The sequence below is a fragment of the Ascaphus truei genome, chromosome 7 (assembly GCF_040206685.1).
Source record: "Ascaphus truei isolate aAscTru1 chromosome 7, aAscTru1.hap1, whole genome shotgun sequence".
In the NCBI taxonomy this organism is placed as follows: domain Eukaryota; kingdom Metazoa; phylum Chordata; class Amphibia; order Anura; family Ascaphidae; genus Ascaphus; species Ascaphus truei.
This window is the reverse complement of record NC_134489.1, coordinates 109515986-109536135: the sequence shown is the minus strand read 5'-3', so window position 1 is coordinate 109536135 and position 20150 is coordinate 109515986. Positions and strand designations below refer to the sequence as shown.

At 50.1% G+C, this 20150-nt stretch overlaps 1 protein-coding gene across 1 annotated transcript in view; it reads left to right on the top strand.

The window, feature by feature from the left end:
• MYLK (myosin light chain kinase) overlaps positions 1–20150 on the top strand; it is a 375829-nt gene that overhangs the window by 251673 nt on the left and 104006 nt on the right. The window contains exons 16-17 of the mRNA XM_075609890.1: positions 2346–2426; positions 2772–3532. Coding sequence (XP_075466005.1) covers positions 2346–2426; positions 2772–3532 — 842 coding nt within the window. The remainder of the gene's footprint in view (positions 1–2345; positions 2427–2771; positions 3533–20150) is intronic.

Here is a 20150-nt window from a genome sequence, read left to right as displayed (position 1 = left end):
GAGAGAACGTGTGTGTCTGTGAGAGAGAGAGAGAGAGAGAATGTGTGTGTATGTGAGAGAGAGAGAATGTGCGTGTGAGAGAGAGAATGTGCGTGTGAGAGAGAGAATGTGTGTGTGAGAGAGAGAATGTGTGTGTATGTGAGAAAGAATCTGTGTGTGTGTGTGAGATAGAGAATTTGTATGTGAGAGAGAATGTGTGTGTATGTGAGAGAGAGAATGTGTGTGTGAGAGAATGTGTGTGTGTGAGAGAATGTGTGTGTGTGAGAGAATGTGTGTGTGAGAGAGAATGTGTGTGTGAGAGAGAATGTGTGTGTATGTGAGAGAGAGAATGTGTGTTTGAGAGAGAGAATGATTGTGTATGTGAGAGAGAGAATGTGTGTGTGAGAGAGAGAATGTGTGTGTATGTGAGAGAGAATCTGTGTGTGTGTGAGAGAGAATGTGTATGTGAGAGAGAATGTGTGAGTGTGTGTGCGTGTGAGAGAGAATGTGTGTGTGAGAGAGAGAATGTGTGTGTGTGTGAGAGAGAGAATGTGTGTGTGTGTGAGAGAGAGAATGTGTGTGTGAGAGAGAGAATGTGTGTGTATGTGAGAGAATGTGTGTGAGAGAGAGAATGTGTGTGTGAGAGAATGTGTGTGTGTGTGTGTGTGTGAGAGAGAGAATGTGTGTGAGAGAGAGAATGTGTGTGAGAGAGAATGTGTGTGAGAGAATGTGTGTGTGAGAGAGAGAATGTGTGTGTGAGAGAGAGAGAATGTTTGTGTGAGAGAGAATGTGTGTGTATGTGAGAGAGAGAATGTGTGTGTGAGAGAGAATGTGTGTGTATGTGAGAGAGAATGTGTGTGTATGTGAGCGAGAGAATGTGTGTGTGTGTGTGTGTGTGTGTGTGTGTGTGTGTGTGTGTGTGTGGTTGTGTGTGTGTGTGTGTGTGTGTGTGTGTGTGTGTGTGTGTGTGTGTGTGTGTGTGTGTGTGTGTGTGTGAGAGAGAATGTGTGTGAGAGAGAGAATGTGTGTGAGAGAGAGAATGTGTGTGTGAGAGGGAATGTGTGTGTATGTGAGAGAGAATCTGTGTGGGTGAGAGAGAGAATCTGTGTGGGTGAGAGAGAGAATCTGTGTGTGTGTGTGTGTGAGAGAGAGAATGTGTGTATGTGAGAGAGAATCTGTGTGTGTGAGAGAATGTGTGTGTGTGAGAGAATGTGTGTGTGTGCGTGTATGTATGTGAGAGAGAGAATGTGTGTGTAAGAGAGGGTTTGTGTGTATGTGTGAGAGAGAATGTGTGTCTGTGTGTATGTGAGAGAGAGAATATATGTGTGTGTAAGAGAGTGTGTGTATGTGAGAGTATGTGTGTGTGTGTCTGTGTGTGTGTGTGTGTGTATGTGAGAGAGAGAGAATGTGTGTGTGTATGTGAGAGAGAATGTGTGTGTGAGTGAGTGTGTGAGTGAGTGTGTGTGTGTCAGAGTGTGTGTGTGAGAGAGAGAGAGAATGTGTGTGTGTGAGAGAGAGAATGTGTGTGTGAGAGAGAATGTTTGTGTGAGAGAGAATGTGTGTGTATGTGAGAGAGAGAATGTGTGTGTGAGAGAGAATGTGTGTGTATGTGAGAGAGAATCTGTGTGTGAGAGAGAGAATGTGTGTGTGTGTGAGAGAGAGAATGTGTGTGAGAGAGAGAATGTGTGTGAGAGAGGGAATGTGTGTGTATGTGAGAGAGAATCTGTGTGGGTGAGAGAGAGAATCTGTGTGGGTGAGAGAGAGAATCTGTGTGTGTGTGTGAGAGAGAGAATGTGTGTGAGAAAGAATGTGTGTGTATGTGAGAGAGAATGTGTTAATGTTAGAGAGAATGTGTGTGTGAGAGAATGTGTGTGTGTGTGAGAGAATGTGTGTGTGTGCGTGTATGTATGTGAGAGAGAGAATGTGTGTGTAAGAGAGGGTGTGTGTGTATGTGTGAGAGAGAATGTGTGTGTGTATGTGAGAGAGAGAATGTATGTGTGTGTAAGAGAGTGTGTGTATGTGAGAGTATGTGTGTGTGTGTGTGTGTGTGTGTGTGTGTGTGTGTGTGTGTGTATGTGAGAGAGAGAATGTGTGTGTGTATGTGAGAGAGAATGTGTGTGTGAGTGTGTGAGTGAGTGTGTGTGTGTCAGAGTGTGTGTGAGAGAGAGAGAGAGAGAGAGGGAGAGAGAGAGAATGCCTGGAAGCGAGAGAGTGGGAAAGTGAAAAAGAGTTTGAGGGAGAGAGGGGGTTGGAGAGTGTATCCTATTGTCCAAAGGTTGAGAAAAATACATAACAAAGTAATTATGACGCATTTGATCATTTTCCTTGTTGATAATAAAAAAACTTCCCCTTTGCTTGGATTGCAGGAACCCAGCGGGTGAGTGCAGCTGGCAGGTATCCGTGGTGCTGAGGGAGAGTGCGGCGGGCAGTGGGGGTGCACACACAGAGTAAGTACTGCTGGTTCTCAGGCCGCTCCTGAGTGGCTTCTATTTTTTACTCTGCTAATTCCCTTCCCTCCCAGACCCGAGAGCCAACCTAATCCCCCAAATGTGACCCAACACACTGTGCAGAGGCAGAGGCAGAGGCAGAGGAAGGCAGGAGATTTGTGTTCTTTTATTGCTTGTTCCCTTATAAGGCCACTGAAGTCATCACTGATGTAATAAAGCAAGACTGTGTTCCTTCTAATCAAACTCCCCTCCCCTAAAGACATTTCTTCCAAGCATAGGAATTGTTTGATTTTAAAGCCAAGCCTCCCCAAGTGCCTTTCTTTCTTTCCTTTCGCTGACACTTAGGAAGAGGGAGCAGCCCAGCTCCGCAGAGAGGGAGGGATGCACGGATGCTGATGTGCTGAGGCTTGGCAGGGTCACTAAGAGACTCAGCGAGGAGCCAGAGAACAGTCGTGGGGTCTTCAAGAGGAGAGTGGAGGTCAGGGAGCACACAGAGGAAAGACTGAGGCAGCAAGAGGCGGAACAGTTGGACTTCCGTAGGGTTTTGGGGAAGAAGGTGAACACCAGGAGCATTTCGGAGGAAGATCTGCCGGACATCCCAGCCGAGCAGATGGACTTCAGAGCCAACCTGCAGAGACAGGTCAAACCCAAGGCCTTGTCGGAGGACGAGCGCAAAGTCAACAGCCCGCAGCAGGTGGACTTCCGCTCTGTGCTGGGGAAGAAGGCCACCCTTCCCAAGACTCCCGTGCTGGAGAAGGGGTCCCCGAAGCCTGCGACCCCCGACTTTAGGTCGGTGTTGGGCGGCAAGAAGAAAGCGCCCACTGAGAATGGCAACAGCACGGACCCGCAGGAGAATGCCAGTCCGGCGGGCAAGGAGGAGACCGCTGAAGTTAACTGCTGTCCTGTAGGGGAGGTGGGGAAGAGCAAGGTCCCGAACTCAGGGTCATCACCGACATTTTCGGAGACATTGCGAGACAGGCGGGTGGTGGACGGTGAGAAGCTGGTGCTGCAATGCCATGTTACCTCGGAGCCCCCGCCGGCCATCACGTGGACTCTGGACGACAAGGTGATCAAGTCGCCCAAGTACATCGTTCTCTCCCAAGAAGGTAATTACTAGACACCGGGCCAGTGGGGCAAGCGGCTTATTAAATAAAAAGCAGTGGTACTGGGCTTAAAAAAACAACTAGACATTTATTTACCATTGGAAATGCAAAAAAAAAAAAATCAGTACAATGAATAGAGAAAGTAATTAAGTACAGTATGGGGCATATGTGTCCCAAAACGGGGATAATTCTGGGCGGAAACATTGTATCAAAGAAAAAATACTGTAGCCTACAGTACCTTCCGAGAGTGAGTATCTAGCCGGGGCCCTGCATGCTTCGGGCTCTGTAAACCCCGCTGTATATTAAACACAGTGTGTGGGGTGAGCTGCAGGTTATGGGTCTTCCATAGGACCGGCCCGAAACCTCCACCCAGCCCGAGTACAGGACCCAGGGACCCTTATTTCTATGTGAAACAATGTGGGGAGAGTCTGCTACTGATTTCCCCGGGGTATTTGTGTTTGGTGTATTTTGTGCCGTGTTTTTACCCCAGAAGGGCAGCACTCTGCCCTGATACATCTGGGCCCGTATTGTAATTTAAACAAACCCGACGAACGTTTCAGGTTCCCAGAGGAGCCGTCGCCTGGACGGGGACTGGAGACCGGAATATCGCTTCGGCTTGTTTAAATCCCAATATCGGTGGCTGTTATTTCCTCTCTTCCGTGCGCTGCCACGTTCCTGCTGATCCGGCGCACTTTGTATGCGTTTATTGTGAGAACTCATAGCGCTCACCGGCGGTTTGTATTGTGGAATAGCCATTCTGCGCACACCCTGTATAGTACCATGTCTCCTCTCAGAGAGGAACGGGGCTTTCTTAGCATAAACTTCTGCCTGAAAGGGAAGTCGCGATACTCTGAGGATGTAATAAAGGGGGGGTGCTCCGTAACCCCTAGCGCAGGGGCGGGCACCTCCACTCCTCAAGGGCCACCAACAGGTTTTAAGGATATCCCTGCTTCAGCACAGCTGGCTCTATCAGTGGCGCAGTCGAAGACTGCATCACCTGTGCTGAAGCAGGGATATCCAGAAAACCTGCTGGTGGCCCTTGAGGACTGGAGTTGAACACCCGTGCCCTCGTACCATCACACGTGTGCAACTGCGACGGGCAAGGCGTTAATTCCACCGTACGCGTTTAACCTCTTCGGTGCTGGAGAGAAGTGAAGGGACAGAGCATGCAGGTGCTGTTCTGTGACGGTGTACAATGCAGCCTGTGCTGAACACGCAGCACCGTCATAACTGCCCCAGAAAAAGGCAGGGGGTAACTGGGGCGGAGCACAGATCAGTTGCGGGACATGTTCTACACACAGTCTTATCTTCAGAAAGAAGAACAATATTAATTAGAGACCAGGAAATTATTACAAGGCTAAAACATATATTTTGAATAAAGCCCCTAGATTTAACCCATCGTATGACATTCATTGGTGCTGTTTAGTTTAACCCGTGTGGCCTGCACACGTAATGGATGTGCTGGAGCCATTGGCATGTACTCGCAAAGCAGCAGCGCCCTTCATGTTCCCATATAACAGGGGTGGCCAACATCAGTCTCCAAGGGCCACCAACAGGTCAGGTTTTCAGGATATCCCTGCTTCAGCACCGGTGGCTTAATCAGTGGCTCCGTCAAAGACAGAGCCACTGATTGACCCACCGGTGCTGAAGCAGTGACTGAGCCACCTGTGCTGAAGCAGGGATATCCTGAAAACCTGACCTGTTGGTGGCCCTTGAGGACTGGAGCTGCCCGCCCCTACCATATAACCGTTTGACTTGTGTAACGAGGCTCACGCTGTCGTTAGGGTTATTATACTTCTGCCCTCCCCAGCCTCTTCTTACTTTAGGCTCCACACCAGAATATTACAGGTACGGCGGATACCTGCACGTCCCACTTCAAAGACCAGTGCCTAAACACACGGCTACTTCTCCTGACTGAGTGGACCAATTATCACTGACATAATTAACTCCTGAGCTGCCACAAGGCCCTGCGTTGTATTGGCTATAACTTTTTACATGCCAAGGAACCCAAGGCGTTGCTACCCAAGGCAAGCCTGAGCCTTCCAGCACATTAGAGGTTAATGTGACAATTAATCTATTCCCTTCCACCGCCGCCAGGGAGGCAGAGGAGAGGTTAATGACGCGTTCTATGTGCACTGGGGCTGGAGTGCCCCCCCTCCAACAGGTCAGGTTTTCAGTATATCCCGGCTTCAGCACAGGTGGCTCAATCAGTCCATGCTTCAGCACAGGTGACTCAATCTGTGGCTCAGCCTTTGACTAATATATATATATATATAAAAGCAGCAGCCAGCACTCCAAGCAACAAATGTAAAGTCACGGTGCATAAATCAGTATAGAAACCCTGTCTTCCCATAAGAGAAGCAACACTCAGAAAAGCACAAAGACATGTATTAGCAGTGACAAAACCGCACACTATAAACCCAACGTTTCGGTCCTGGCGGGACCCCCCTGAGGAAGGTCCTGTGTGACTCCTTACCTGGCAGGTCCTGTGTAACTACTTACCTGGCAGGTCTTGTGTGACTCCTTACCTGGCAGGTCCTGTGTAACTACTTACCTGGCAGGTCTTGTGTGACTACTTACCTGGCAGGTCCTGTGTAACTACTTACCCGGCAGGTCCTGTGTAACTACTTACCTGGCAGGTCCTTTGTGACTCCTCACCTGGCAGGTCTTGTGTGACTACTTACCTGACAGGTCTTGTGTGACTACTTACCTGACAGGTCCTATGTGACTACTTACCTGGCAGGTCATGTATGGCTACTTACCTGGCAGGTCCTGTGTGACTACTTACCTGGCAGGTCCTGTGTGACTACTTACCTGGCAGGTTCTTTGTAATGACTTACTTGGCAGGTCATGTGTGGCTACTTACCTGGCAGGTCCTGTGTGACTACTTACCTGGCAGGTTATGTGTGACTCCTTACCTGGCAGGTTATGTGTGACTCCTTACCTGGCAGGTCCTTTGTGACTCCTTACCTGGCAGGTCCTGTGTGACTACTTACCTGGCAGGTCCTGTGTGACTACTTACCTGGCAGGTCCTGTGTGACTACTTACCTGGCAGATTCTGTGTTACTACTTACCTGGCAGGTTCTGTGTAACTACTTACCTGGCAGGTTCTGTGTAACTACTTACCTGGTAGATTTTGTGTAACTACTTACCTGGCAGCTTCTGTGTAACTACTTACCTGGCATGTCCTGGGTGACTGCTTGCCTGGCAGGTCCTGTGTGACTCCTTACCTGACAGGTCACGTGTGACTACTTACCTGGCAGGTCCTGTATGACTACTTACCTGGCAGGTCCTGTGTGACTACTTACCTGGCAGGTCCTTTGTGACTCCTTACCTGGCAGGTCCGGTGTAACTACTTACATGGCAGGTCCTGTGTGACTACTTACCTGGCAGGTCCTGTGTGACTACTTACCTGGCAGGTCTTGTGTGACTACTTACCTGGCAGGTCCTGTGTGACTACTTACCTGGCAGGTCCGGTGTAACTACTTACATGGCAGGTCCTTTGTGACTCCTTACCTGGCAGGTCCGGTGTAACTACTTACATGGCAGGTCCTGTGTGACTACTTACCTGGCAGGTCCTGTGTGACTACTTACCTGGCAGGTCCTGTGTGACTACTTACCTGGCAGGTCCTGTGTGACTACTTACCTGGCAGATTCTGTGTTACTACTTACCTGGCAGGTTCTGTGTAACTACTTACCTGGCAGGTTCTGTGTAACTACTTACCTGGTAGATTTTGTGTAACTACTTACCTGGCAGCTTCTGTGTAACTACTTACCTGGCATGTCCTGGGTGACTGCTTGCCTGGCAGGTCCTGTGTGACTCCTTACCTGACAGGTCACGTGTGACTACTTACCTGGCAGGTCCTGTATGACTACTTACCTGGCAGGTCCTGTGTGACTACTTACCTGGCAGGTCCTTTGTGACTCCTTACCTGGCAGGTCCTGTGTGACTACTTACCTGGCAGGTCCTTTGTGACTCCTTACCTGGCAGGTCCGGTGTAACTACTTACATGGCAGGTCCTGTGTGACTACTTACCTGGCATGTCATGTGTGACTACTTACCTGGCAGGTCCTGTATGACTACTTACCTGGCAGGTCCTGTGTGACTCCTTAACTGGCAGGTCCTGTGTGACTACTTACCTGGCAGGTCCTGTGTGACTACTTACCCGGCAGGTCCTGTGTGACTCCTTACCTGGCAGGTTATGTGTGACTACTTACCTGGCAGGTCCTGTGTGACTCCTTACCTGTCAGGTCTTGTGTGACTCCTTACCTGGCAGGTCCTGTGTGACTCCTTACCTGTCAGGTCTTGTGTGACTCCTTACCTGGCAGGTCCTGTGTGACTACTTACCTGGCAGTGCTGTGTCTTGTTCCTCCTGCCGTTGTGTTTGGGTGATGTATTTTTATATTTATCTGATTACGTTGCTTATATATTATATTTTAATACGTGTGCCTACGTTATATATTTTGTTAATAAATATATATATATATATACACACACACAGATCCGTAGCAGGCGTTGGCGAACTCTCTGGCGCATATTACCGGGTGCGATAACGAGTTAGGCCCGTCCATTTTTTCCCTTTTGGAAGGCTGTTTGTTTACGATAACTCAGAGATGTGTTCATTTAATATCCAACATATTTTTCCCATACACATCTCCTGCCAGCAAAGGGATGTGCTGCATTTCACTGGACTTTGGATGCATGTTTATTGCACGATAATCACAGCTGCCAACTCGCAGAGTGTCTGAGAAACTGGTGCAGATTCCATCAGGGCCCTGACTCCCCCACACACAGAGACGGGCAAGCGGGTATCATACAGGGCACGAAGGGACGAATACAGGGGACAGAGACAGCATGGAGAGAAGGAACAGGGGGGGACAGAGACAGCATGGTGAGAAGGAACAGGGGGGGACAGAGACAGCATGGTGAGAAGGAAGGGGGACAGACAGCATGGTGAGAAGGAACAGGGGGGACAGAGACAGCATGGTGAGAAGGAACAGGGGGGGACAGAGACAGCATGGTGAGAAGGAAGGGGGACAGACAGCATGGTGAGAAGGAACAGGGGGGGACAGAGACAGCATGGTGAGAAGGAACAGGGGGGGACAGAGACAGCATGGTGAGAAGGAAGGGGGACAGACAGCATGGTGAGAAGGAACAGGGGGGGACAGAGACAGCATGGTGAGAAGGAACAGGGGGGACAGAGACAGCATGGTGAGAAGGAAGGGGGACAGACAGCATGGTGAAAAGGAACAGGGGGGGACAGAGACAGCATGGTGAGAAGGAACAGGGGGACAGACAGCATGGTGAGAAGGAACACGGGGGGACAGAGGCAGCATGGTGAGAAGGAACAATTGGGACAGATATTATGGTGAGAATGAACAGGGGGGACAGAGACTCCATGGTGAGCAGGGTGACTATGGTGGTGAGCAGGGTGACAGTCGCGGTGAGCAGGGTGACGGTCGCGGTGAGCAGGGTGACGGTCGCGGTGAGCAGGGTGACTGTTGTGGTGAGCAGGGTGACGATGGCGGTGAGCAGGGTGGCGGTCGCGGTGAGCAGGGTGACGGTGACGGTGAGCAGGGTGACGATGGCGGTGAGCAGGGTGGCGGTCGCGGTGAGCAGGGTGACGGTGAGCAGGGTGACGGTGGCTGTGAGCAGGGTGGCGGTGAGCAGGGTGGCGGTGAGCAGGGTGACTGTGGCGGCGAGCAGGGTGACGTCGCGGTGAGCAGGGTGACTGTGACGGTGAGCAGAGTGACGGTCGCGGTGAGCAGTGTGACGATGGCGGTGAGCAGGGTGACGTCACGGTGAGCAGGGTGACGATGGCGGTGAGCAGGGTGACGTCACGGTGAGGAGGGTGACGATAGCGGTGAGCAGGGTGACGGTGGCGGTGAGCAGGGTGACGGTGGCAGTGAGCAGGGTGACGTCGCGGGGAGCAGGGTGACGTCACGGTGAGGAGGGTGACGATAGCGGTGAGCAGGGTGACGGTGGCGGTGAGCAGGGTGACGGTGGCAGTGAGCAGGGTGACGTCGCGGGGAGCAGGGTGACGGTGGCGGTGAGCAGGGTGACGTCACAGTGAGCAGGGTGAGGATAGCGGTGAGCAGGGTGGCGGTCGCGGTGAGCAGGGTGACGTAGCGGTGAGCAGGGTGACGTGGCGGTGAGCAGGGTGACGGTGGCGGTGAGCAGGGTGACGTCACAGTGAGCAGGGTGACGTGGCGGTGAGCAGGGTGACGGTGGCGGTGAGCAGGGTGACGTGGCGGTGAGCAGGGTGACGGGCAGAACAGTGACAGAGGTTATATAGTGTTGTAATACTGGAACGTTAGTTAACTCTTTGAGCACCTGACAGCTGATATACAACGCTGCGTCTCTAGCCCAGAAATGATGTGATCTGTTCAGGCGAAATGTGACCCCAAACTCACCGCTCCCATGTGACTGGGGTACGAGGTTTTCACCATCACTCTCAGCATTGACACCCAAGGTCTGTGCTGCACTATGCACTGAGCCTCTGTGGCACTGCAGGGGTTATGGACTCTGAGATCCGCCTTCACAGCCTGCGTTCCCAGGGCGGCGCTGGGATGGGGAACTTGTGCTATGCGTTTTGTATTTTTTGGCCCATTATCTGAAAACATTTTGTGAATTCTTCAGCTTTAAAATTAACCACATCCGTCATTATCTTTTTTTTTAATCAAAGTAACAGGAAAAAATAATTTTCAGCCATAAAAATAACCAATTTCTCGGAGACCCAGAAACGCCGCCATTCTGCCAGGGTTCAGGATACGGCACAGACATCCATTTTATAGAAATACTCAACATAAAAACGCCTGATGTCGCGTTCGCACATATTGATAACGGCGTCCTTTACGTCAGAGAGCTGCAGTCTATAGCAGGAGTGGGCAGCTCCGGTCCTCAAGGGCCACCAACAGGTCAGGTTTTCAGGTGTGCTGAAGCAGGGATATCTTGAAAACCTGACCTGTTGGTGGCCCTTCAGGACTGGAATTGCCCACCCCTGGCCTATAGCAATGTGTTATCTCAGCCGGGGGTCACTGTTACCGCAGCAGGGGGTCACTGTTACCGCAGCCGGGAGTCACTGTTACCCCAGCCGGGGGTCACTGTTACCCCAGCATTACGGACTGCATCTCCCAGGCGGTCTGTGTCATTCAGATGAAATAAGAAAGTCACAGTGCAGTTTGCTGGAGATACTCCGGGTTCCGGATGGATCTCTGCGGCTGCGCTTCCTCCGTGGCGAGTACCGCGGTCACTTGAGATAACGCTACTGGCAGCACAAGGGTTAAACCCGCCCCAAAGTGCCGTATGAAATCTGCCGGCCACAGATCACTTCAGCCACCCATTTATGCCACGAGCCCCACGCTGTGTTCCACACAGAGCTGCCCCTCAGCGGCTGTTATATACAGAGCACCATGGGTGTTATATACAGAGCTCCGTGGGTGTTATATACAGAGCTCCGTGGGTGTTATATACAGAGCTCCGTGGGTGTTATATACAGAGCTCCGTGGGTGCTATATACAGAGCTCCGTGGGTGCTATATACAGAGCTCCGTGGGTGCTATATACAGAGCTCCGTGGGTGCTATATACAGAGCTCCGTGGGTGCTATATACAGAGCTCCGTGGGTGCTATATACAGAGCTCCGTGGGTGTTATATACAGAGCTCCGTGGGTGTTATATACAGAGCTCCGTGGGTGTTATATACAGAGCTCCGTGGGTGGTATATACAGAGCTCCGTGGGTGTTATATACAGAGCTCCGTGGGTGTTATATAGAGAGCTCCGTGGGTGCTATATACAGAGCTCTGTGGGTGCTATATACAGAGCTCCGTGGGTGCTATATACAGAGCTGCCCCTCTGTGGGTGTTATACACAGAGCTGCACCTTAGCGGGCATGCACACCCCCTGCTTGTCATTACCTTACTGAATGCACACCCCCTGCCTGTCATTACCTTACTGCATGCACACCCCCTGCCTGTCATAACCTTAATGAATGCACAGCCCCTGCCTGTCATTACCTTAATGCATGCACAGCCCCTGCCTGTCATTACCTTAATGCATGCACACCCCCTGCCTGTCATTACCTTAATGCATGCACACCCCCTGCCTGTCATTACCTTAATGCATGCACACCCCCTGCCTGTCATTACCTTAATGAATGCACACACCCTGCCTGTCATTATTTTAATTCATGCACACCCCCTGCCTGTCATTACCTTAATGATGCTGACCCCCTGCCTGTAATTACCCTAAAGCATGCACACCCCTTGCCTGTCATTACCTTAATGCATGCACACCCCCTGCCTGTCATTACCTTAATGCCTTCACACCCCCTGCTTGTCATTACCTTACTGAATGCACACCCCCTGCTTGTCATTACCTTAATGCATGCACACCCCCTGCCTGTCATTACCTTAATGCATGCACACACCCTGCCTGTCATTAGCTTAATGAATGCACACCCCCTGCCTGTCATTACCTTAATGAATGCACACACCCTGCCTGTCATTACCTTAATGAATGCACACCCCCTGCCTGTCATTACCTTAATGAATGCACACCCCCTGCCTGTCATTACCTTAATGAATGCTCACCTTTGGGGAACACCTGCTCTGCATTACACCCATAACACGGAGATCCACGGACCTTCTTATAATCCGATTTCTGCGCTGATCATGTTTATCAGGTATATTATCTTCTTTGCAGAAGGTTCCGGATTACAGTAATACCCGGAATATTCCGTTTGTTACATAGTGACAGGTATATTATCTTCTTTGCAGAAGGTTCCGGATTACAGTAATACCTGGAATATTCCGTTTGTTACATAGTGACAGGTATATTATCTTCTTTGCAGAAGGTTCCGGATTACAGTAATACCTGGAATATTCCGTTTGTTACATAGTGGCAGGTATATTATCTTCTTTGCAGAAGGTTCCGGATTACAGTAATACCCGGACTGTTCCGTTTGTTACATAGTGACAGGTATATTATCTTCTTTGCAGAAGGTTCCGGATTACAGTAATACCCGGAATATTCCGTTTGCTACATAGTGACAGGTATATTATCTTCTTTGCAGAAGGTTCCAGATTACAGTAATACCCGGAATATTCCGTTTTTTAGGTAGTGACAGGTATATTATCTTCTTTGCAGAAGGTTCCGGATTACAGTAATACCCGGAATATTCAGTGTGTTACATAGTGACAGGTATATTATCTTCTTTGCAGAAGGTTCCGGATTACAGTAATACCCGGAATATTCCGTTTGTTACATAGTGGCAGGTATATTATCTTCTTTGCAGAAGGTTCCGGATTACAGTAATACCCGGAATATTCCGTTTGTTACATAGTGGCAGGTATATTATATTCTTTGCAGAAGGTTCCGGATTACAGTAATACCTGGAATATTCCGTTTGTTACATAGTGACAGGTATATTATCTTCTTTGCAGAAGGTTCCGGATTACAGTAATACCCGGAATATTCCGTTTGTTACATAGTGGCAGGTATATTATCTTCTTTGCAGAAGGTTCCGGATTACAGTAATACCTGGAATATTCCGTTTGTTACATAGTGACAGGTATATTATCTTCTTTGCAGAAGGTTCCGGATTACAGTAATACCCGGAATATTCCGTTTGTTACATAGTGGCAGGTATATTATCTTCTTTGCAGAAGGTTCCGGATTACAGTAATACCCGGAATATTCCGTTTGTTACATAGTGGCAGGTATATTATCTTGTTTGCAGAAGGTTCCGGATTACAGTAACACCCGGAATATTCCGTTTGTTACATAGTGACAGGTATATGATCTTCTTTGCAGAAGGTTCCGGATTACAGTAATACCCGGACTATTCAGTGTGTTACATAGTGACAGGTACATGATCCTGGTGATCTGGCAGGTACTGTGCTAGGACGGACTCTTTGTGGGTATCGGGGTATAGTCACAGTGCGGAGTAACAAGACATATGAGAGGAGGGAGAGGTTTTTAACCCGTGCAGTGTCCCTTAATACTCAGGGAAAAGGTTACTCTATGCTCGAGGTCACTGGGGGGGGGGGGGGGAGGAAATACCAAGTGATTAATCCGGGCAGACTTGGAAATCAGAAATATGCGGGATCAGTTTACCATCTGATTGTGCAAATTATTATAAATATGGGGCATATTTATATAAGGAACAGCTACACGCTGCTCTGCGTATAACACAAATACATGCTGCTCTGCGTATAACACAAATACACACTGCTCTGCGTATAATACAGATACATACGCTGCTCTGCGTATAACACAAATACATGCTGCTCTGCGTATAACACAAATACATGCTGCTCTGCGTATAACACAAATACACACTGCTCTGCGTATAATACAGATACATACGCTGCTCTGCGTATAATGCAGATACACACTGCTCTGCGTATAACACAAATACATGCTGCTCTGCGTATAATACAGATACACACACTGCTCTGCGTATAACACAAATACACGCTGCTCTGCGTATAATACAAATACATACGCTGCTCTGCGTATAATACAGATACACACCATGCTCTGCGTATAATACAGATACACAGATTGCTCTGCGTATAATACAGATACACACCCTGCTCTGCGTATAATACAGATACACACGCTGCTCTGCGTATAATGCAGATACACACTGCTCTGCGTATAATACAGATACACACGCTGCTCTGTGTATAATACAGATACACACGCTGCTCTGCGTATAATGCAGATACACACTGCTCTGTGTATAATACAGATACACACTGCTCTGCGTATAATACAGATACACACTGCTCTGCGTATAATACAGATACACACACTGCTCTGTGTATAATGCAAATACACACTGCTCTGTGTATAATACAGACACACACTGCTCTGTGTATAATACAGACACACACTGCTCTGTGTATAATACAGACACACACTGCTCTGTGAAAAATACAGATACACACGCTGCTCTGCGTATAATACAGATACACACGTTGCTCTGCGTATAATGCAGATACACACTGCTCTGCGTATAATACAGATACACGCTGCTCTGCGTATAATACAGATACACACTGCTCTGTCTATAATACAGATACCCACGCTGCTCTGTGTATAATACAGATACACACTGCTCTGTGTATAATACAGATACACACGCGGCTCTGCGTATAATACAGATACACACGCTGCTCTGTGTATAATACAGATACACAATGCTCTGCGTATAATACAGATACACACTGCTCTGCGTATAATACAGATACACACACTGCTCTGTGTATAATGCAGATACACACTGCTCTGTGTATAATACAGACACACACTGCTCTGTGTATAATACAGACACACACTGCTCTGTGTATAATACAGACACACACTGCTCTGTGTATAATACAGATACACGCTGCTCTGCGTATAATACAGATAAACGCTGCTCTGTGAAAAATACAGATACACACGCTGCTCTGCGTATAATACAGATACACACGCTGCTCTGCGTATAATGCAGATACACACTGCTCTGCGTATAATACAGATACACGCTGCTCTGCGTATAATACAGATACACGCTGCTCTGTCTATAATACAGATACCCACGCTGCTCTGTGTATAATACAGATACACACTGCTCTGTGTATAATACAGATACACACGCGGCTCTGCGTATAATACAGATACACACGCTGCTCTGTGTATAATACAGATACACGCTGCTCTGTGTATAATACAGATACCCACGCTGCTCTGCGTATAATACAGATACACATGCTGCTCTTCGTATAATGCAGAAACACACTGCTCTGCGTATAATACAGATATACACGCTGCTCTGCGTATAATACAGATACACACACTGCTCTGTATATAATACAGATACACGCTGCTCTGCATATAATGCAGATACACACTGCTCTGTGTATAATACAGATACACGTGCTGCTCTGCGTATAATACAAATACACGTGCTGTTCTGCGTATAATACAGATACAAACGCTGCTCTATGTATAATACAGATACACGCTGCTCTGTGTATAATTCAGATATACGCTGCTCTGTGTATAATACAGATATACACGCTGCTCTGTGTATAATACAGATATACACGCTGCTCTGCGTATACAGTAATACAGATACACACGCTGCTCTGCGTATAATACAGATACACGCTGCTCTGCGTATACTGTAATACAGATACACACGCTGCTCTGCGTATAAGACAGGTGCACACGCTGCTCTGTGTATAATACAAATACATGCGCTGCTCAGAGAAACACACTGTACGAGATGTATAGAGTTTGCATTTTGCAAAAAGCACCATTGGAACAGACTCAGAAATGAATTTATTTGCTAGAAAGTCTCTGATATAAATCGGTGATTTGCAATTATTCTGAGCACGGACACCCCTGCTCATCAGACCTCATGCAAACCCTTCTCACTCACACGCCCACACATACTGCACTCACCCTTCTCACACGCCCACACACACTGCACTCACCCTTCTCACATGCCCACACACACTGCACTCACCCTTCTCACGCACACGCCCACACACACTGCACTCACCTTCTCACTCACACGCCCACACACACTGCACTCATCCTTCTCACACGCCCACACATACTGCACTCACCCTTCTCACACGCCCCCATACACTGCACTCAACCTTCTCACACATACACACACACTACACTCACCCTTCTCAAACGTACACACACCACACTCACCCTTCTCACACGTACACACACACTACACTCACCCTTCTCAAACGTACACACACCACACTCACCCTTCTCACACACTGCACTCAACCTTCTCACACGCCCACACACACTGCACTCAACCTTCTCACACGTACACACACACCACACTCACCCTTCTCAAACGTACACACACCACACTCACCCTTCTCACACGTACACACACCACAATCGCCCTTCTCACACACACACCCACCCACACACTCTACCCTCACCCTTCTCACACCACACTCACCCTTCTCACACGTCCACACACATTACACTCACCCATCTTACACATCCACACACTTTACACTTACCCATCTCACATGCCTACACTCACCCTTCTCACACGTACACACACATTACACTCACCCATCTCACACGTCCACACACATTACACTCACCCTTCTCCCGTGTACATACGCCACACTCACCCTTCTCACACACCACACGACTCACCCTCCTCACACGGACAAAGTCTCCACACTCACTCTCCTCACATACACAACCCCACCACACTTACTCCCTTCTTACACACTCACACTTCATACTCGCCCTTATTCTCAACACACTCCACATTCACCCCCGCTTGTCACAGAACACTCACCCTTTATCTCAAACCTCCTCACATCGCACCCTCCTCACCTTCCCCTATCACACACGGCACACTCACGCCGGTGAGGCTGCGATCCACCTCTCCCGCCTCTCCCCTGTGCCAGGCTGAGAGAGGAGAGCGAGTAGAGGCGGATCGCTGTCTCCAGCGCGAAACGCGCCAGCTGAGCGTTTCCCCAGAGGCCACGGACCCTTGGCAGAGGGTCTCCACACCCCAGGGTGCCCTGGTTGAGAAACACCACACAGCTTAGGGTGAGGCATCGCAGTGTGTGCAGGAAACATAGCAGGACTTTCTCATTCCGGCGACTTCCCAAATAGCCTCAAACAGCCCGGTGCAATATGAAGCGTGTCACAGGCGCATAGTGAGATGCAGGAGGGAGGGCATAGTGAGGTGCAGGAGGGAGGGCATAGTGAGATGCAGGAGGGAGGGCATAGTGAGATGCAGGAGGGAGGGCATAGTGAGGTGCAAGAGAGAGGGCACAGTGAGATGCAGGAGGGAGGGCATAGTGAGATGCAGGAGGGAGGGCATAGTGAGGTGCAGGAGGGAGGGCATAGTTTGATGCAGGAGGGAGGGCATAGTGAGATGCAGGAGGGAGGGCATAGTGAGGTGCAGGAGGGAGGGCACAGTGAGATGCAGGAGGGAGGGCATAGTGAGGTGCAGGAGGGAGGGCATAGTGAGATGCAGGAGGCAGGGGATAGTGAGGTGCAGGAGGAGAGACTAAACCAGGTACTGGAGGATAGGAAGTGTACAAATAATCACAGCATTTAGAAAGTGAATGTCTCACAGTTGCAAAGTTGTTGTTGGTGGGAGTGCAGAGTGCGCAGAGTGCAAAGTGCGCAGAGTTTCTTGTAATGTTCACCTCCAATTTCAACTCCAAAATGAACTCCGCAGACACTTTATATGTGACACTAAGATGTTACACACAGCCAGGAAATAGGAAAGTGTTACAAAGATCTTGCACTGCTGGGGAGGATAGATAACATCTGCTATAGAAATCAAAGGATGCTCAGTATCAGTGGCGGAGCGAGACATGGGCGGCCCCCGGGCAAAAAACTTTTCAGGGCTCCATTAATATTAATACTGACTGTAATTTTTTTTCTCCCTCTCCCATCCTCTCTCTAATCATCAGCTCCCCCACACTAGCTCTCCCCCCTCATCATCATAAGCTCCCCCTCACCAGCTCTCCCCCTCATAATCATCAGCACCCCCACACCAGCTCTCCCCCCTCATCATCATAAGCTCGCCCTCACCAGCTCTCCCCCTCATAATCATCAGCTCCCTCACACCAGCTCCCCCCCCTCATCATCATAAGCTCCCCCTCACCAGCTCTCCCCCCTCATAATCATCAGCTCCCCCTCACCAGCTCTCCCCCCTCATCATCATCAGCTCCCCCTCACCAGCTCCCCCCTTCCTTAGCTCTCCCTCACCATCAGCTCACCCCCACCAGCTCTCCCCCTCCTCATCAGCTCTGCCTCACCAGCTCTCCCCTCCTCATCCTCATAAGCTTTCACTCACCAGCTCTCCCCCCGATCATCAACTCCTCCTCACCAGCTATCCCCCCTCCTCCTCATCAGCTCACCCCCACCAGCTCTCCCTCTCATCAGCTCTACCTCACCAGCTCTCCCCTCCTCATCCTCATCAGCTCCCGCTCACCAGCTCTCCCCCGATCATCAGCTCCCCCTCACCAGCTCTCTCCCCCACATCATCAACTCCTCCTCACCAGTTATCCCACCTCCTCATCAGATCCCCCTCACCAGCTCTCCCCCTCATCATCATCTCCCCCTCACCAGCTTTCCCTCTCCTCCTCCTCATCAGCTCTACCCCTCCTCCTCATCATCAACTCCCCCTCACAAGCTCGCTCTCTCTCTTCCCCTCAGCTCTCTCACTTCCCCTCAGCTCTCTCACTCCATAACCCTCAGCTCTCCCTCTCTTCCCCCCCCCAGTACTCTCTCTTCTCCCCCTCAGCTCTCCCCACCTCAGCTCTCCCCTCCCCCCTCAGCTCTCTTTCTCTTCCCCCTCAGCTCTCTTTCTCTTCCACCCTCAGCTCTCTCTCTCGCTCTCCCCCCCCCCTCAGCTCTCTTCTCCCCCTCCCCCCCCTCAGCTCTCTTCTCCCCCTCCCCCCCCTCAGCTCTCTTCTCCCCCTCCCCCCCCCTCAGCTCTCTTCTCCCCCTCCCCCCCCTCAGCTCTCTTCTCCCCCTCCCCCCCCTCAGCTCTCTTCTCCCCCTCCCCCCCCCCCCCCTCAGCTCTCTTCTCCCCCTCCCCCCCCCCCTCAGCTCTCTTCTCCCCCTCCCCCCCCTCAGCTCTCTTCTCCCCCTCCCCCCCCTCAGCTCTCTTCTCCCCCTCCCCCCCCTCAGCTCTCTTCTCCCCCTCCCCCCCCTCAGCTCTCTTCTCCCCCTCCCCCCCCTCAGCTCTCTTCTCCCCCCTCCCCCCCTCAGCTCTCTTCTCCCCCCTCCCCCCCTCAGCTCTCTTCTCCCCCCTCAGCTCTCTCTCTCTTCCCTCCATCAGCTCTCGCCCCTCCCCCCTCAGCTCTCGCCCCTCCCCCCTCAGCTCTCTCGCCCCTCCCCCCTCAGCTCTCTCGCTCTTCCCCCAGATCAGGTTTTCATGATATTCCAGCTTCAGCACAGGTGGCTCAATCAGTGGCTCAGTCTTCGACTGCCCCACCTGTGCTGAAGCTGGGATATCCCTAAAACCTGAGTTGTTGGGGGCCCTTGAGGACTGGCGTTAGCCACTCCCTGTTGTACTTGATATTAAGCTTGCATTACTTCATAACCCCAAAAGTGCCTGGAAGTGTCCCCCCTGGGTCACGCCCTTATTGCTGCCTCTGCATGGGAAGGTGGGCGCTCAGTGTAGCTCTGCGGGTTGTATAGGTGTAACTCTGCGGGTTGTATAGGTGTAACTCTGCGGGTTGTATAGGTGTAACTCTGCGGGTTGTATAGGTGTAACTCTGCGGGTTGTATAGGTATAACTCTGCGGGTTGTATAGGTGTAACTCTGCGGGTTGTATAGGTGTAACTGCGGGTTGTATAGGTGTAACTCTGCGGGTTGTATAGGTGTAACTGCGGGTTGTATAGGTGTAACTCTGCGGGTTGTATAGGTGTAACTCTGCGGGTTGTATAGGTGTAACTAATCTTTCTGTGTTTTGCATTCGTTGTGCTTGTGGAGGTCAGTAAGGGATTGAGGTTTGCAGACCGGCTGCAGGATTCTGTTATACAACCACAGGCGTTTGGTTCAAGATGTGGGCACAAATATAACAATAATACAGTTATTATTAATA